The sequence below is a fragment of the Vicia villosa genome, unplaced genomic scaffold (assembly GCF_029867415.1).
Source record: "Vicia villosa cultivar HV-30 ecotype Madison, WI unplaced genomic scaffold, Vvil1.0 ctg.000025F_1_1, whole genome shotgun sequence".
In the NCBI taxonomy this organism is placed as follows: domain Eukaryota; kingdom Viridiplantae; phylum Streptophyta; class Magnoliopsida; order Fabales; family Fabaceae; genus Vicia; species Vicia villosa.
The window spans coordinates 1,730,867-1,749,806 of record NW_026704957.1 but is presented as its reverse complement, the minus strand read 5'-3'; the positions used below and the strand labels follow the sequence as shown (position 1 = coordinate 1,749,806).

The 18,940-nt window shown below is 35.1% G+C and overlaps 1 protein-coding gene across 1 annotated transcript; it reads right to left on the bottom strand.

Annotated features, from left to right (window-relative positions):
* Positions 1–8,795: 8,795 nt before the first annotated feature.
* On the bottom strand, positions 8,796–9,413 carry LOC131622186 (uncharacterized). The gene has a single exon (XM_058893210.1). It carries the CDS (start codon positions 9,411–9,413, stop codon positions 8,796–8,798), a length of 618 nt encoding a protein of 205 aa, XP_058749193.1.
* Between the last annotated feature and the right edge of the window lie 9,527 nt (positions 9,414–18,940).

Here is an 18,940-nt window from a genome sequence, read left to right as displayed (position 1 = left end):
TGGGAGAATGATATATATAAGGAGTTCGAAGAGCAGATGAGTGGAATTTAAGAATTTAGGGGTTTGAATCACAATTTCGAATTCTTCAATTGGGAAGTTGGGAGAAGGATGAGGAAGAACAAGAACGAAGAAGATGAAGAAGAAAAAATAGATCAGATTTATGTTTAAAAATACATAAAATCTAATAAAAGTTACTGTTTAATTTTAAAGTTATTATTAAATGAATTGTGACTTATATTCAATAATTAAAAGTTTTTTTTTACAAGAGTCCACTATAAAGTTACTCTACCCTGAAAATTAATGTGGCTTAAGGTTTTATTTTATTTTATTGGATGATTGAAGTGACTTCTTTAAATAAGTCAATTGTGTGACCTAACCGCAGCAGAAGCTCCCCAAAAGGAAAATTCTTCTAATCACAAATATGCTTCCACGAGATTATATAATTTTTATTACTCCCTCCGTTCCTTTATAATTGTCACTTTTGTGAAAAAAATTTGTTTCAATTTAATTGTCACTTTCAAATTTCAATGTAGTAATCATTATTGTTTTGTCAAAATTGCCTCTAACTAATTATTATGAGAGAGAAAAAAGTATATTGAAAAGATTAAAAGTTAAGGGTATTATAGACAAAAGAAAAATTATAACTTAAAAAGTAACAATCATTATTAGTTTTCTTGGTATGTGTAAAAAGTCAAAATGTGACAATTAAAAAGGAATGGAGGGAGTAAGCTTTTGTACCTTGATTTATTTCAGGTGTTGGTGCACAATGAATAAAGATGGCGACAAAGAGAATAATAGAATAACGCCGCAAGAGAGATGAGAGAATAAAATGTTGTATTCTACTTGCGTTGTGTATTAAATAATAGCTACTACAAGGCTATTTATACAAAAGAAAAATCTTGCCACATCAGCCCTAATAAAGTAAACTTAGTGAACAAGTCTAAAGGTACACATAGTACAAAACTAACAAATACTAAAGTACCCTTACTAATAAACAGCTAAGCTAATGGGACCCAGACAACATCTTCTGGTAAATACTATCTTCTGAGTAACCATCAGAAGATCAGTCCATCTTCTGAATATTGAATTACTCTTCAATACCATCCCTTAATTCATATTCTTCAATCAAAGCTGATAACGCCAATTCCATCCCTCAAGAGCAGAAATTGATCTGTCTTGATCGCCTTCGTCAGAACATCTGCCACTTGCTTCTGAGTGCTACAGTGCACAACTTCTAATGTTCCATTCTGGACTTGGCTTCTCAAGAAATGATACTTAGTCTCAATATGCTTGCTTCTTCCGTGTAACACCGGATTCTTGGCAAGATTGATTGCAGACTTGTTATCAATCATCAGCTTCAGAGGCTTCTTCACCCTAATCTTCAGGTCTTCTAATAGATTCAGAAGCCACACAGCTTGACATGCAGCTACAGCGCCTGTGATGTACTCAGCTTCACAGGTTGATAGAGCAACAACAGGTTGCTTCTTGGAACTCCAAGAGATAGGGCCTCCCAGAAACATGAACAAATATCCAGAGGTACTCCTTCTATCAACTCTGTCTCCACACCAATCAGAATCAGGATAACTCAATAACTCTGATTCTTCCTTTCTCCCAGAAGGAAACAATATGCCAAACTTCAGAGTTCCCTTGACATATCTCAAGACTCTGACAGCAGCTTGGTAATAGGACCACTTAGGTTTACTCACGAACCTACTAACCAATCCAACTGCATAGCATATATCAGGCCTGGTATTACACAAATACCTTAGAGAACCAACCAGTTGTTTGAATACCGTAGCATCAACATCTTCACCTTCAGAATCAGAGTCCAACTTCTGATTCGCTTCTGACGGTGTAAGAACAGCTTTGCAATTCTCCAACTTGAATTTCTTCAGAAGTTCTAACTCATACTTCAACTGATGCAGAATGATACCATCTTCTGAGTACAGAATCTCCATCCCTAGAAAATATGACATTTTCTCAAGGTCTGTAATCTCAAACTCATTCATCAGCACCTTCTTGAACTTCATCAGATCTTCTGGACAACTCCATGTAAGCAATATGTCATCAACATACAGACACAGCAGAATCATATTGCTTCCAGAATGTTGCACATAAACTCCATATTCCATTTCACACTTCTGAAACCCTTGCTTCTTGAAAAATGAATCAATTTTCAAATTCCAAGCTCTGGGCGCTTGCTTCAATCCATACAGAGCTTTGTGTAATTTGTACACCATCCATTCCTTATTCTTTTTCACAAAGCCAGGGGGTTGTGACACGTATACCTCCTCTTGTAATGGACCGTTCAGAAATGCAGACTTTACATCCAAATGCATCAAGGACCAACCTCTGTTCGCAGCTAACGCAATCACCAGTCTGATTGTTTCATGTCTAGCTACAGGAGCAAACACCTCAAAGTAATCTAGTCCAGGTTTCTGAAGAAAACCTCTAGCCACTAGCCTTGCTTTGTGTTTACCAACTGATCCATCTGGCTTCAGCTTTACTTTGAAAACCCATCTGACGCTGATGGCTTTCTTCTTCTTTGGAAGTTCTGTCAGCTTCCAAGTTTTGTTTCTTTCTATAGCCTCAAGTTCTTCTTTCATGGCATTCAGCCAGACCTTCTTCTTGAGCGCTTCTTCTATACTCACTGGTTCAGAATCTACTAACATGACGCACTGAATGACCTCTCCTTCTGAGTCAACTTCTGTGTCTTGCAACATGTTAAAATCTGCAAACCTTCTTGGTATAGTTCTGACTCTTTGTGGTCGCTGAGCTACTTCAGAGTCAGCTACTCCAGAGTCACCACCTCCATGATCATCTCCAGAAGCTTGTCCTCCAGACCCTATGTCTTCAGAGTTTTCCCTTCCGGAATCATGACTACCACCAGACTCTGGATCATCATCAGAATCTGGATCGGAATCAGATTCTCCATCTGATTCATCTTCAGAAGATGCTTCATCTTCTGACTCGTCTTCAGAAGATTCTTCATCTTCTGACTCTAACATTTCTTCAAAAATTATCTCTACATCAGAAGTTGGTTGAGACTCTTCCCAATCCCAAGCTTCTGATTCTTTCACAATGACGTCTCTGCTGACTTCAACTTTGTTAGTCTCTGGACAATAGAGCTTGTATGCACCTGTACTGTGGTACCCCACCAATAACATCACTTTGCTTCTATCATCCAGCTTCTTCCTTCTAGCTTCTGGATGACTAACACTCTGCTTCTCCTTAGTCCACTTCTCTAAAGGAACAATTTCCTTCAGCCTCTTCGTTGGACACCTGTTGAGCACATATGCTGCAGTAGCAACAGCTTCTCCCCATAGATTATGAGGAAGCTTCTTCTCTTTTAGCATACTTCTCGTCATATCAAGCAAAGTACGGTTTCTACGTTCAGCAAGACCATTGTGTTGAGGAGTATAAGGAGCAGTAACCTCATGCTCAATTCCATTATCATCACAGAAATTCTGGAATTCTGTAGAGTTATACTCGCCTCCACCATCCGTTCTGAGAATTTTTATCTTCTGACCACTCTGCTTCTCAGCCTTCACCTTGAACTTCTGGAATTCTGTGAACACCTCAGTCTTAAACTTGATAAGTGTTACCCACGTCATTCTTGTGAATTCATCCACAAAAGACACAAAATACCTATTTCTTCCAAGTGAAGGTTCTGGAAATGATCCACACACATCAGAGTGCACTACTCCCAGAGCATGCTTTGCTCTTGGGGCAACTTCTGATACAAATGGCAATCTGGGTTGTTTGCCTTTCATGCATACCTCACATGACTTCTCAGGCTTCACAATCTTTGGAATGCCATGTACAAGCTTCTTAGAACTTAGATGCCCCAGGCTTCTATAGTTCAAGTGCCCCAACCTCTTGTGCCACAGCTTACTATCACCTTCTGAGCCTTCAACACTCAGACACTCTATTTCAGCTGTTTCTACATTCACCTTGAATGTTCTGTTGCTTCCCTGTTCAGATTTCATAATCAACTTCTGATTGGAATCATTCAACTTCAAGAGGTTATTCTTCATGACAACTGAGAAACCTTTCTCAATGAGCTGACCCACACTCATCAGATTGCTTCTGATTCCAGGAACATACCAAACATCCTTGATCAGAACAGTCTTTTCATTCTTCACTTTGACTTTGACATTTCCCATACCTTCTGCATATAGGTACTTATCATCAGCACATTTGATCTTTGTCCTCCTTTCAGAGTCAAAGTCTATCAGCCATTATTTGTTTCCAGTCAAGTGATTTGAACACCCAGTGTCCATATACCACCATTCTGACGAACATCTTTCGTCAGACTCTGAAGCCATCAATAGCACAGGTTCATCATCTGAACCTCCTCTGGCTATATTTTCTTCTTCTGATCTCCTTCCTTTGTTTGCCAAACAGTCTCTAGCAAAATGGCCAAACTGTTTGCAACAGTAACATTGAACTTTCTTCTTATCCTTTCCCTTATGATATCTCTTCTCATCAGAAGTTGAGGCTTCCTTCTGGAATCTATCACCACGTCTATGCTTCTGGTCCTTCTTGACAAAAGAAGCCTTCAGAGCTTGCTCAACTTCTCTCTCAGAAGTTCTCTCAGTCAGACGCAACTCTTGTGCTTCTAAACTGCTTTGCAACTCTTCTATTCTCATGGTTTCCAGATCTTTAGAATGTTCAATGGATACAATAATATAATCAAATTGAGGAGTAAGTGACCTCAATATCTTCTCTATGATTACTTGTTCAAAAAGAGTTTCTCCACAAGCCTTCATCTCATTAGTGATCACAATCACTCTAGAGATATACTCAGAGACTTTCTCATTGTTCTTCATGTTGAGATTTTCATATTGCTTTCTCAGGGATTGAAGCTTCACCTTCTTTACTGATACGTCACCACCGTAACACCTGACCAATATATCCCACGCCTCCTTAGGCGTCATAGCATCAGCAATCTTCTCAAACACATTCACATCCACACACTGATGGATGAAGAACAACGCCTTTTGGTCTCTCTTCTTCGTCTCTCTCTGCGCTTCTCTTTGTTCTTCCGTTGCATCCGCTGCAACCGGAATATATCCTCCAGTGACAAGATCTAGAACATCTTGAGTACCAAATAATACACGCATTTGAATCATCCATCTATTTCAGTTTTTACCATCAAGAACTGGAAGTTTGGTATTCAAGTTGCTTCCACTCATCTTTAAACTTGTGCAGACAAAAACAGATTTCACTCACACTCACACAGTGTTTCCCAACCCACAAACAATCAAGAAAAATGTGATTCAACACAACTTTGTTTCCCAGAAACAAAATCAATCACACAGTCACACAAACTCACGTTCACTCGTGTTTCCCTGTGTTTGGAACCAGAGCTCTAGATACCAATTGTTGGTGCACAATGAATAAAGATGGTGACAAAGAGAATAATAGAATAACGGCGCAAGAGAGATGAGAGAATAAAATGTTGTATTCTACTTGCGTTGTGTATTAAATAATAGCTACTACAAGGCTATTTATATAAAAAAAAAAATCTTGCCACATCAGCCCTAATAAAGTAAACTTAGTGAACAAGTCTAAAGGTACACATAGTACAAAACTAACAAATACTAAAGTACCCTTACTAATAAACAGCTAAGCTAATGGGACCCAAACATCATCTTCTGGTAAATACTATCTTCTGAGTAACCATCAGAAGATCAGTCCATCTTCTGAATATTGAATTACTCTTCAATATCAGGAACTTGGATTTGGCCCCTCGGTACCTATTCATACTGTACTCCAAGATTGGGTAAAACACTTCGAAGGAAAGCTTAGTTTCTTAGGGTTTGTCAGACTCCTGCATGGAGTTTCAACTCGCGGTCTTCACAAGGCTCGGGAGAAAATACACATGATTGGGATTGTTTTTCCTTGCCTCTATTAATCATAATATCTTTTGATGAGATTTGAGTACATGACTCATGGACAAAACTACAACAGCGTATTTCTTCATTATGATTCCAATCATGGCTTTTGTAAAGCCAAAAATGCCTATATTTATAGCTTCTTGGGAGATGCCTTGTGATGATGCTATAGGCAACATCCTTTCTAGCGTTTTACAAACAGAAAAACACATTCATCCACCCTTGTTTTATTGCTCTCTTTAAATTATAGATCGATGGTGGTGAAGTTAGAGGCTTGTACAGATTAAAGTAGAGCACAAATTGTACTTAGGACTAGTGGAGCTCCTATAAAATGAGTGGTGTTTTCCGGTTTATCTAGTGTACCCTATGGAACTTATGAATAAACTCTTTTTAATGTGAACTCGGAACTCCTTGATAGTTGACATTGCAACTTTTTTTATATGTTTGAATTTGACTGCTTATTTATTTTTTTTTTTCGATAAGCACTTGTATTAAACGCACAAGGGGTGCAACCCAATACAAAAGAAACGAAACAAGCTATCCAAACGGACGGCAAAAAGAAAACCTACACACCAATAAACATACAAGGATTGACAAGCCAATCATTAAACGAACAAAAATCCTTATCTCTAACAAGAAAAGAGAACCACTCCCAACCAACATTCTTAATGATCAAAATAATTTCAGTGGAATTCCAAACACTATTTTTAAACACCACCTTATTTCTACCCAACCAAATGCACCAACAAACTAAAAGTCATAAGAAAGCAATGAAAGAGGGATTAATTACTCCGCCCAAAAAGCGACGAATACGGTCCACCACCTCAACCCCAACAACGGATCCGTGGATGTCACTCATGGCCCTTTGAATCTCCTTCATTGGCAAGCCTAACCAAATCAACACCTCTTTCCAAACAACAAGCGATTATTCAGCTATTGATATTTCAAATGTGTGGCGCACAAAGGATTTTGAGGTTTCTGCAACGGTATCATGACTGCATACGGCTGGAACAAAAAGTGCATCTTCCCCAAAATTTCATTATAAGTTGAAATAGTTCTCACCAACTATTGTCCTGTAAAAGTTAGGCCATGTATATTTTTGTTTCTTTTCTTTTGTATTGTAGTCTAAAGTTATGAAGGAGTGGTTCGTGTAAGATCATAAGGCATATATGATTTTTCAGATTTTAAAAAGTGATTTTATCTTAGGATTTTTGTAAAGTTTCTTTCAAAATGCTTAAAGTTATTTTAAGTTCAATTAGTATAAATTAAAAGATATATTTTAACATCAGTTAATTTTTAAAAATTGAATAAAAAATAAAAAATAGAAAATAGAAAAATAGAAAAGATAATTTAAATTTAAATATTCATTATTAAATATATATGTATGATAAAAATAACATAATTTTTTTATAAAGATATATATTAAAATTATTTTGTTTAAAAAAATTATTCAAATGTATTACAAATTTGAATAATTTTCAAAATATATATTCCAAGAAAAGCTATGGTAAAAAGCCATGGTCAAATATTTATTTTTTATGAAGTTATTTTAATGAATTTTTCTTTTGAATTTTTTCAAAAAAAAATTCTTTTAATTAAGTTATAGTAAAAAATACATTCTTAAATATATATCTTTAAATCCTAACAAATAAGGCTCTAAATATAATCTAAAATTTAGTTTCTATTTGACTACAAATAATTCTTGATGTTAAATATTCATGTTTGTCAGCTATATTTTTTATTCTTTTAGTTCTTGTATTATCATTTCGCTGTTAATAATACGAACAAATAAACAATAAGCGTCTCATCCATTATGTTTTGTTGCATGCTTATTCCTAATATTTTTTAAAATCGGATTCATTTTAATATAATAAAGTTTATATAGAAATAAAAGATAAAGGAGGAATAATTACATCTATTTTCATTTTTAAATGACAAAATGAATTATAATTTGTTTCTATGTATTCAGTGCTGGTCAACAATCTAATAAGACCGATTGAATAAAAAGAATAATTTAATTATAAGGATCGACTGAGTAGAGTGTTCTGTCTTCGGGATTGTTAATAACGTCATATCAGTCATCTCAATAGTGAGAAATATTTACATGAATACGGAATAACTTATAAGAAAAAAGAAAATTTAAATTTTATTTAAAATTTAATTTTAATTTTAATTAGAATTACGGGGTGATTGTGATAATGGAGGAGAGAAACAATTTTATTTTTATTTTTTAATAAATAAAAAAATTATAATTGATTGTTTGTATATTCTAATATTATAATTATTTTATAATTGTATTTATCTAAGTATTTTCTCTCTCATTTGATATTCATGCCATGACTATTTTAATAGTCATTTCTATATAAGTAGTGTGGCTGATTGTCACTTAGAGAGACTATTCATTCACTCACTCGCAAATTCTACCTTTTTATTTTATTTATTATTTACTAAAATTTAATAATGTTAACTTTGCCGGTAAACTTGGCACTAGCGGCGGTTCCATGGTTAGTCCAGGCATGCGCTTGGTCCAACTTCTATTTTGTTTGTACTCCTCTAATTTAATGTCTATTTTTAAATAAAATTAAGGATAAAATTAATAAAAATAGAATATAAAAATTAAAACATATAAATTATCAATAGTGTAAAATTTTTGCCCAAGTTCGATTCCATTCTACTCATTTCTCCATACTGAAATATGGACCAAACATAGCATTACAAATAATTTTGTTTATGCCACCAAAATGATTTTTTTACACTAATATTCTCAAATGATAGAGATTATTTTTCAAAATAATTATTAAAAAACAATTTATTTTAATTGAAGACAATGACTACACTAATATCCATGATGCTTAACGCTACATAGAATTATTTCTTCATAAATAAAAACATAAATCAAGGCATTAGGTTCAAATCAATGTTCTTGGATGCTTCCTCCGAAACCAAATCATTGTTCAAGTCAATCTCAGCCCTAATAACTTGTCCATTCACAGTGTCTTGATCAATCTGTGCATTATGCAGCACTGGACCCTGCAATTTTCCAGCATCATTTCCACCATATACATATCCGCATCCACCGGTGTATGGAACAATCTTGCTTAGACGCATTCCTTGTACGCCATAATATAAATTATCACGAGGTTTATTCAAAGCTTCGACAACTCTTCTTAGTGACTCCTCGCATTCCTGGCAGTTTTGTTTTCCACTCAATGCTTGTGGAGAAACAAATTTTCTACGACAAAAGGCGCATGAATAAGCTTTTTGATATCCTTTACTCGGATCGATGATAAATCCGAAGAGAAGGAATGGCGAAAATTCTTTGGATGAACTTGTTGATTCATCTACACCAGCATTGGTTCTAGGGCTCTTTGAACTCTTGGTTTCAGCATCGGGTTCGTCTTTCAGCGCCATCCTCTTTCGCTTCTCCGGATTCTCCATTGTTTGTAAATTGGTAACTGATTCTTCATTCACTTTCTCCTTCCCCTTGTGTGAATCTTGATTAGTGTTGCTCATGGTTGAAGGAGAAAATGAAATGCTGTGTATTTTGGTGAAAATTACTGTGAATTTAAATACATGCATTAAGAGGATTTAGATGGTAGGTAAATAAAATAATATAGAATGAATCTATTGGTCTTATATTTGCATTACTTTTCTATTTATTTTTATAAACATGATTTATTGTAATAAATAAATTTAGATTATGGTAAACAATTTTAATTTTTTTAATAAATAAAATAGTATTATAAGATTCCAGTCAATTACAGAAAATGATAAATAAAAGTACATGTTACAAATAGGTAAGAGATAAATATTAATGGTGGAAAATGAAATTCTAAATTTTGAATTTATTGTAAAATTTATGTATAATCTAATAATTTTAATCTATAGATCGTAAAAAATTTAGATTTAAACCTGAATCTTAAATTGTGTGATCCTTGTATTCAACTGTGCGTGTTTACTCCTATTAGTTTGTATGGATGTTTTTTTTATATAAAAAAATAAGTTTAAATAGTGTTCTAGCTCCTGTCCCCTTATGTTCATTTCTCGTAGGAATTGGTCTATGTGGAACTAGGGACATTTGGCTCACAGCCCTAAAGTCTTTCCACCAAATCACTTGTGTTACTTGATATATAACTGCAATTCATTTGGATATATTACAGGTAATTTTTTTGAAATAGATTTTATTTTGTTTTGAATTTTGGCATTAATTATTGTTTTGTTCTAATAAATAATAATATACAGTAATAAATCATTGCAAATATTTTATTAAATATTTCATATTTATTGTATTAGTAGTAAATTCACTTCTTTATATTAAGTTTTATATTAATGTTAAGTTTTATTTAAAATGTTAAATAATAATAGTAAGTTTTATGATATTTTGTTAAACAATTTTTTTAATAATAATTAAAATATTTTGTGTTGGAAAAAATGTGTGCGCTTTGTTTAAAATATTAATATTTTAAATATTTTTCATTTATTAAATATTTTAACTATTTAATATTTCAACTATTAAACTTTCAAGTATATAGTTTATTAAAAAATTAATGAATAAATTAACGAAAAGTTATAAATATAAGAGACTTTAATGAATTAAATATTTAATAAACTAAATATTTAACAAAATAAATATTTAACAAACTAAATATTTAACAAAATAAATATTTAAAAAATTAAATATTTTTTACTATTTAATCTTTCAATTATTAATATTTAAACTATTAACATTTTTTTAACCAAAACATTAACATTTTAAAACCTATTTTTAAACTATTAACGTTTAAATATTTTTAAACCTACCATTATTATTTAACATTTTAAATAAAACCTAACATTAATATATAAAATATTCATTATATACATTAAAGGGTTAAATATGTATGTGGTCCTTATAAATAACTCAAAATTCAGTTTTAATCCTTATAAAAATTTCTTCAAAGAATGATCCCTCTAAAACTTTTCTATTCTTAATATTTGTCACTGCCGTCTATTTGATTTAACATAAAATGACGTAGCACGCATGGACGGACCTACATTGAGGCTAAGTGTGGCTTTAGCCACACCAAATTTGTTCATTTTTTCTTTTATGTATATACATATATATACACCAATAGTGTAAAGTAGTTTTACACTGTTAGTGAAATCATAACAGTTAATTATTGTAAAAATTTGACTTTTTCTTTAAATCATATATAAAGTATTTCTTTTTAAGGGTTGTGATGCATTGACCGTGTAAAATATTTTTTACACTGACAGTGCATTGACCGTGTAAACTAATCTCCTAATTTTTTTCTTATAGTAGTATTTTAAAAATGAGATCAGTCTTCAAATTAATGAGGGTGAATCATTGGTTTGTTGGTCAAATTACTAGGTCATTGGTCAAACTGTATGACTAACTCATATTAAATTGAATAATTCTGTTGAATAAATTGGATAACTCAATTGAATAAATCGGTCTTCATAACAAAACTATATAGTTATTAAAATAGCAAACCAACTGGCTCAATCTCTAAAAAATCATTACACCTACCAAATTGTAAAATTTCAAAATTTCAAAATTTTGCAAATTTATTCTTTAAATTCAAATTCTAAACATAATCATTACATACAACAAAATAGTATAAAATACAAATCAAAATAAATTTTGAACATAGTCTAATTGTATCATAAACCAAATAACAAAATAATTGTGTGTCTAATAAATTTAATTTCAAAGAGGAATAGTTGTTCCATATTAGTTTTGAAGAAAGTGTACTTATATTTTGATTTTAATTTTTTTATAAAAATTATCAAAATGATATCGTTTTGTCCGAGGAAAAAACATTTAATGTGTTGGTTTTCTAAAATCGTTGGTTTGTCGGTATTTATTAGTTATGTTAGATTATGACCGACTCTCACTAGTTTAATAACTTGTTCAATCCAACAATCAAATCAAATCAGATTGAAAACTCTTCTAATTCTTTTTTTTTGTGTAAGCGAGATATATTGATAAACGGAGAACTAAGGGTTCTCCAACCCAATTACACCAAGAGAACGGGAATAATCCGACAAAAAGAGAATTACAAACCAATTACAACTACGACAAAAAATGCAAAGGATCCTTGCAAAACTCGTAGAGAGAATAATTGTGATGAGTAATTTTCCCGCAAAAAGACCACCTCCAAACCAAATGCTTAATATTCCACACGGTATTATTCACATTCCATTCTTCCTTCCATTCTTCTAATTCTTAGTTCGTCTGACTGGTCTTGTCTTATTTTTAAAACACTATCACCACCTCTCAAATTTATTTCTCACTTTTATATTTGGTAATCCTTCATATTTGATAAACAATTTTCATTATAAATTTATTACTTAATATTATTTTTTATTTTTAATATAATTTAATTCATAATTTCTTTTATCGTTTAGCCACACCAGTATCAAATATCTGAATCCGCCTCTGGTAGCACGCCTTATGCTACGTCACTTAAAGATGACGTGAAAAAATGTGTTAGATTATGGGAGTTACAATCCTCCCTAAATAACTACTAAAAAACAATGAGAAACCAAATCCACAAACTTTATTTCTTCTTTCATATATGGCCTTAATGGTTGAATCATGCCATAACTTCTCAATCAATAGAGTATATTGATAAGCATATTTTATTCACCATTTTTAAGTTCTTGTAACAAATATATCTAATGTCAGCATAAAGCTAAAATAATAGCATTTAAATAATTAAAACTAAATAATGGAGATTATAACCAAAATGTAAAAAACGTGCATTCAATTTGATATAAAACACACAGACTAATTAAAACAGCATCTCGTGCTTCTATCGTACTATTTGTTAATCATCTTCATGACAACAATATAAGCTTTTTCCCCTAGGTTGGTCGCTCCCAAAATTGGGATAAAACATGTGCTTCACATATCAAAAAGAGAGGATAACTTTTTTTTTTTTTTTAGAAAAAGACAATTACTTCATTTCATTCATTTCATTAATAATAAGAGAATGTATACATGTTGGTACATCATTAAAAACGTGAAAATTAGCGAAAGATGTAGCCGCCCGAGCCAAGACATGAGCAACTTCATTTGCTTGTCTCCTAATGAACTTAACATGAGAGTTCCTAAATGACAATACTAGAGACTGTTTACATTCGAGAGTAATAGCACCACAATCCGTATTATTAGGATGAGATCCATTCACATTTTCCACAACACTTTTAGCATCCATCTCAAAATCCACATTATTATAACCAAGTGTTTGAACCCATTTAATAGCTGATAGCAACCCCAGTGCTTCTCCAACCGCAACTTCAGTGACATGAGAGAACCATTCTGTCCTGGCTGCTATAAAAAAGCCTTTATCGTCCTATGCCCACTTTATTATTAGAAAAAGAAGCATCAATGTTGCCTTTGAGACGATCAGCCGACGGTTTACTCCAAGTAAGATCAACGGAAGGGAGAGCCTGGGAATTATAAGAAGATCTGGATTGCTGCGCATTTCTCCAACCGAGTAACAAGTGCATGGCTCGATTACAAATATCATCTTTAATATCTTCTATTTGGTTCCATACCAGATTATTTCTGCATTTCCATAAACTCCACAGGATAGTAGAAAAAGTGGCTTGTTCCTCTTTGTTAGCAACCTGCAAAAAGGAGAATACAATCGAAGCAACAGGTACCTGTGGAATCTGGGAGAGATGTAATTTCGGCCATAAACCCACATTTTCCCAGCATTCAACGCTTTTAGGACAATGGAAGAATAGATGATGGTTAGATTCTTCTTCGATCCCACAGATACCACAAGTAGTCGGACAATCAATACCTTTATCATGAAGACACCCTCTGGTAGGGATAGAGTTTCTGCACAACCGCCATAAAAATTTTTTACTCTTGGCGGAATTTGTAAATTCCAAATCAAATTCCAATTGCGATCAGCTCTGAGATGAGAAGTGTCAATAACATCATTAATACAATATCGGTACGTACTTCTCACAGAGTAATTACCATTACCATCAAACTTCCATATGAGTTTATCCGAATGGACTGCTTCAAAAAGCGGCGTTTTGAGGACTTTATCTGCGGCGTCTCTCCCAACTAAAGGAAGGATCAACTCAGGGAGCCAAGATTTGGAATACGGACTCATTAAGTCCGCCACTTTCAGCCTGGTTATCTCTGGATTATTCGGCCACGGGTTACTTAAGGAGGTGCCATCATGTAACCAATTATGCCCCCAAACGGGAATATTTTCTCCCGTCCCAATACTCCATTTACACCCTCCTCGAACCACAAATTTGGAACTCCATATGCTCCTCCATACATAACTAGGATTATGACCAATACCTGAATCCATAAAATTGCTGTGGGGAAAATAAATTGCTTTGAACAGTCTAGTAACAAGGTTGTCGGGGTTTGACATAAGATTCCAAGCTTGTTTACCTAGCATTGCATAGTTGAAAGCACTGAGATTTTTGAAACCCATACCTCCATCTCTTTTTGTCATCGATAATTTATCCCAATTTAACCAGTTCAAACCTTTACCTCTATTCCAGTTATGACCCCACCAAAAAGAATTCATCATCTTCTCAATCTCGTCATTTAACAATGCCGGTAATAAAAATATGCTTATGATGTACGAAAGGATAGCCTGTAAAACAGATTTGATGAGAGTTTCTCTACCTGCTTGGGAAAGACTTCTACTACTCCAGGTATTGATCTTTTGTCCAACTCTATCTTTTATAAACTTGAAAGTTGCTTTCCTACTTCTTTCGATCATGGATGGAACACCAAGATACTTACCCGTCCCTAGCACTTGTTGAACCCCTAAAGAATCAGCCAGCATGTTTTTGACATCCGTAGGAACGTTTCTGCTACAGAAAAGCTCAGATTTTTGCAAGTTGATAGATTGATCAGAAGCCTCTTCGTAAGTGACTAGGATATTCTTAATCTCGTCCGCTTCTTTCTGGTCAGCTTTGAAGAACAAAAAACAATCATCTGCAAAAAGTAAGTGAGATATAATCGGGGTATTTTTACAAATTTTGGAACCATGAATATCTCCTCTAGATTCTGCCTTCTTAATCAGAGCAGTAAGACCTTCAGAACAAATGATGAAAAGGTATGGGGAAAGGGGTTCTACTTGTCTCAAGCCTCTGCCCGGTATAATTGGACCAACCTTATTGCCATTCAAGTTCACAGAGTAGTCTACTGTTTCCACACATAACATAATCCACTTAACCCATCTTTGGCTGAATCCCATAGTAATGAGAACCTCCCTTAAGTAATTCTAATCGATTCTGTCATAAGCTTTACTGATGTCAAGTTTTAAAGCAATGTCTCCCATTTTACCCTTCGTTTTTGCCTTCATGTGATGCACCACTTCAATTGCCGCCATAGAATTATCTAAGATGGATCTCCCAGGAACAAAAGCTGACTGGTTTTCAGAGATGCATTTATGTAAAACTCTTTTCAGCCGGTTGGCGAGGACTTTTGCAATAATTTTGTACACCACATTGCAAAGCGCTATCGGTCTCCAATCTTTAAGCGAGGTTTGCACATCCCCTTTAGGAATAAGAGTAACATTTGTCATATTGAGGCTTTTAGGGAAGGCACCAATATCTAACCACGACACACTTGCAGTAAGGATTTCGGTCCCACAAATATCCCAAAAGTGTTGGTAGAATCCAGGGTTATAACCATCGGGTCCGGGACTTTTATCGGCTTGCATAGAAAAGATGGCCTCTTTGAATTCCTCTATAATAAATGGGGCTGTCAGCATACCATTGTCATTTTCTGTTATGGTAGAACTAAGAACTTGAAGCACTTTGTCGCGAGAACTTGGCCTCACCTGAAAGAGATCGGAGAAATAATCGTGAGCTATAGAGCACAAGTCTTCTATCGCAGATTTTGTTTCCCCGCTACTGTTCGTGAGGGATTTGATAATATTAATCTTCTTCCGAGAAGTAGCGGCAATGTGGAAAAACCGAGTGTTAAGATTGTCGTCCTTATACCAATGTGCTTTAGCTCTCTGTTTCCAATAGGTATCTTCTTTAGCTAAGAGCGAGTTCATACGCCTTTTCAACGCTGTGAAATAATTAATATTATTCTACCCGACATTTTTTCGAATGTGTTCAATCTTCCTGTGAATAGATTCAATTTCCTTTCTGACCTTGTAATAAATAGAAATACTCCACTGCTTCAGCATATTGCCATTCTTCTCCAATTTGTCTAAAATAGACATACTGTCCAGACTGTTCCATTGGTTTCGTACAAGATCATCAAAGCCAGGTTCAAGCAACCAAGCATTTTCGAAACGGAATCCCTGGTGAGGTCGACTTGGCTTCACCAGCTTATCACACCGGAGAAGAATCGAATAATGGTCCGACGAAGGCACTGAGAGACACTGTGCATTAGCTTGCTGGAACAAGGACATCCAAGCTCCATTTGCCATGATTCTATCATGTTTCTCTTCTACGGCTCTGTCTGAACCGAGACTCTTAAACCAAGTGAAAGCATGTCCTTCCATGTGGATATCTATCAAACCGACATCTTAGATAGCTTGTCTGAAACCGCTAATTAACTAATTGTGTCTCTCCACTCTACCTTTCTTTTCATTTGCTGAGAGAATGTCGTTGAAGTCTCCTAAAATACACCATGGTAAATTTGAGCATTGCGAGAGATTCCGAATTAGATTCCACGATAATTTCCTGTTCGAGTTTTCCGGGTGTCCATAAAAACCTGTCTGTCTCCAATTTCCTCTACTACTGTCATGAATAACAATATCAATATGGTTGCTTGAGTAATTCTGAATTTCACACTTATTTGAGTTTTGCCATAAAAACCGCCATCCCGCCTCCCCGACCTACTCTATCAACCGTAAAACAACAATCAAAGTGCAAAAGATACCGTAACTCCTCAATTTTATTAGAATTGCTTATTGTCTCATACAGAAAAATAACATCCGGTTTATATCTTTGGATGAGGTATTTTAAATTTGGAACTGCACTCGGATTACCTAAGCCCCGACAGTTCTAACTTAAAACATTCATGGCTCCTGGAAGGCCTGACACACAGAGCCCGCCAATACATAAATGACATTAGAACTTGAGATATGTTGCATGGTTATGTCATTTCCAGTAACATCTACATTGTTCCTTGAGGCACAAACAGTCTCAGTCTCGTTCTTCACATGTTTATCCATCTCCACTTTCAGCTCTTTTTGTTCGATATCTTCCGTACGAGACCTCTTCTTTATGACTTTCTCATTGGTGTTATCTTCAGCATTGAACTTATTTCCTTACTCCTGCAGAATGTTTTTTAACAGATTCTTACATCGAGCTTGATTCTTCATGGAGGTTTTGATGATAGGGATTTTGTTAGGATTATTCCCTGCAGCAATAGCTTTGACAGATGTAGAGTCAGTCGGGGAACCGGTCTTCAATTTGGTACTTCTCATTTTTATGGTTGTAGTTTCGACTTCCTGGCTTTTAAGAGTCTCAACGTTTCGGTCTACAGACTGAAATACGGTAGGGGAAGTCTCCCGTATAGCTCCTTTAACTTCAGCTTACTTTGAGATAAATTTCGGGTTGCCCTGACTATCAAACACAGAATTGTTTGGCAGGAGTTTGAATTCGACACTGTTGGCCTTAATCTGTTGGCTAGCAGTGTGTAATCCCGCCTTATAAGGCTTCATCAATTCATAATTGCCCACTGGGCCATCTTTCATCGTTAGCTGAGGAAAGAGGGGAGAATTTGCAGTGATTTCAGTGGGTTTCGAGCTTTCGGTCATAGCCTGCACAGAGACAGAATCCATGATGGAATTAGGCAAGCTTGTATCCTTGGTTTTGGGCCGCTGTAACATCAGAGAGTTGAGAGGAAAATTTCCATTGATGTCTTGCACCTGAGTGATCCTCAAACTCACAGCTGCTTTCGCCTTTAGTAATTCAGCCAGTTCCGTCTCGACTCGCAGAAGAACCTCCGAAGTGACAATAGATGATCCATTACTTTGAGCAGCCGTGTTGAGAGGCATGATAATACTTTCAGCCGGATTAAATACCGACCAGTTCTGAGAGCCTCCATCATGATTCACCGTACCAACATTGTGTTTAAAAAAATGGAGTTGTTTGGATATTGGATCTCTGTCGATCAAGACTCTTCCGTGCTTGGAGTGGGCAGCTTCGTTTTCTCCCAACACTTGAGTGTCCTTTGCATTTACTCCAAAATCTCCTTCTTCCCTGCTGTGAGGAACTGTACCGCCTTTGCCACAACCGCCGTTTCTCAACCAACAGTTCACGTTGCCGTTACTACCAAAAGTGTCTAATTTGGCACGGAGAGAATTTCCCCATCCTCTTTCAGTAACACTGCTGCTAGAATTAAACTTCTTGTGACAGAAATTTTTTGTATGGCCAAGGATACCACACAAAAAACAGAACATGCCCAGCTTCTCGTATTTGAAACCAATCTGGATAGCCTCTCCGTCGAGTCTCTCAAAAGCCCAGCCTTTCTTCAAAGGATCTTGAACATTGATCGCAACCCGAATTCTCATATATCTTCTCCGCGCCCTGGTACTATTTTGAGCATCGTAGGCGATAAACTTGCCAATGTGTTCCCCTATGAGAACACCGATATTTTCATTCATGAATCAAAAAGGAAGTTGATGAATTTGGACCCATAATTCGACTTCGTTCAACGGCAGAGCAAGGGGCTCCTCCCCGAACTTAATTTTCCGCAGAACAAGCATGAAGTTATCAAATAGCCAAGGCCCTCCTTGAAGAATTCTCTCCAAATCCCAAGCATGGTAGAATTGGAACAAAAATTTGTTTTCTGCCATTTTGGAACTCTCCACACCTTGCCCTGGTTGCCATAACTCAGACAGTCTATCTCTGAAACGTTAAATCGGACAGGTTTGCTTGTTAGTAAGGAACCAACCAAACAAAGATCGAGCAATTCTTCCGGCGCTAAGGTGGTCTCGGCGTTGAAAGCACTGTTTCCACTATTGGCATCTCCTTCGGTGAACTCCATGAGACAAAAGATCACAATGAAATATATACTG

Excerpts from the sequence above, each read along its gene's own strand:
- LOC131622186 (XM_058893210.1), bottom strand. The coding sequence starts at position 9,413 with ATGAGCAACACTAATCAAGATTCACACAAGGGGAAGGAGAAAGTGAAT.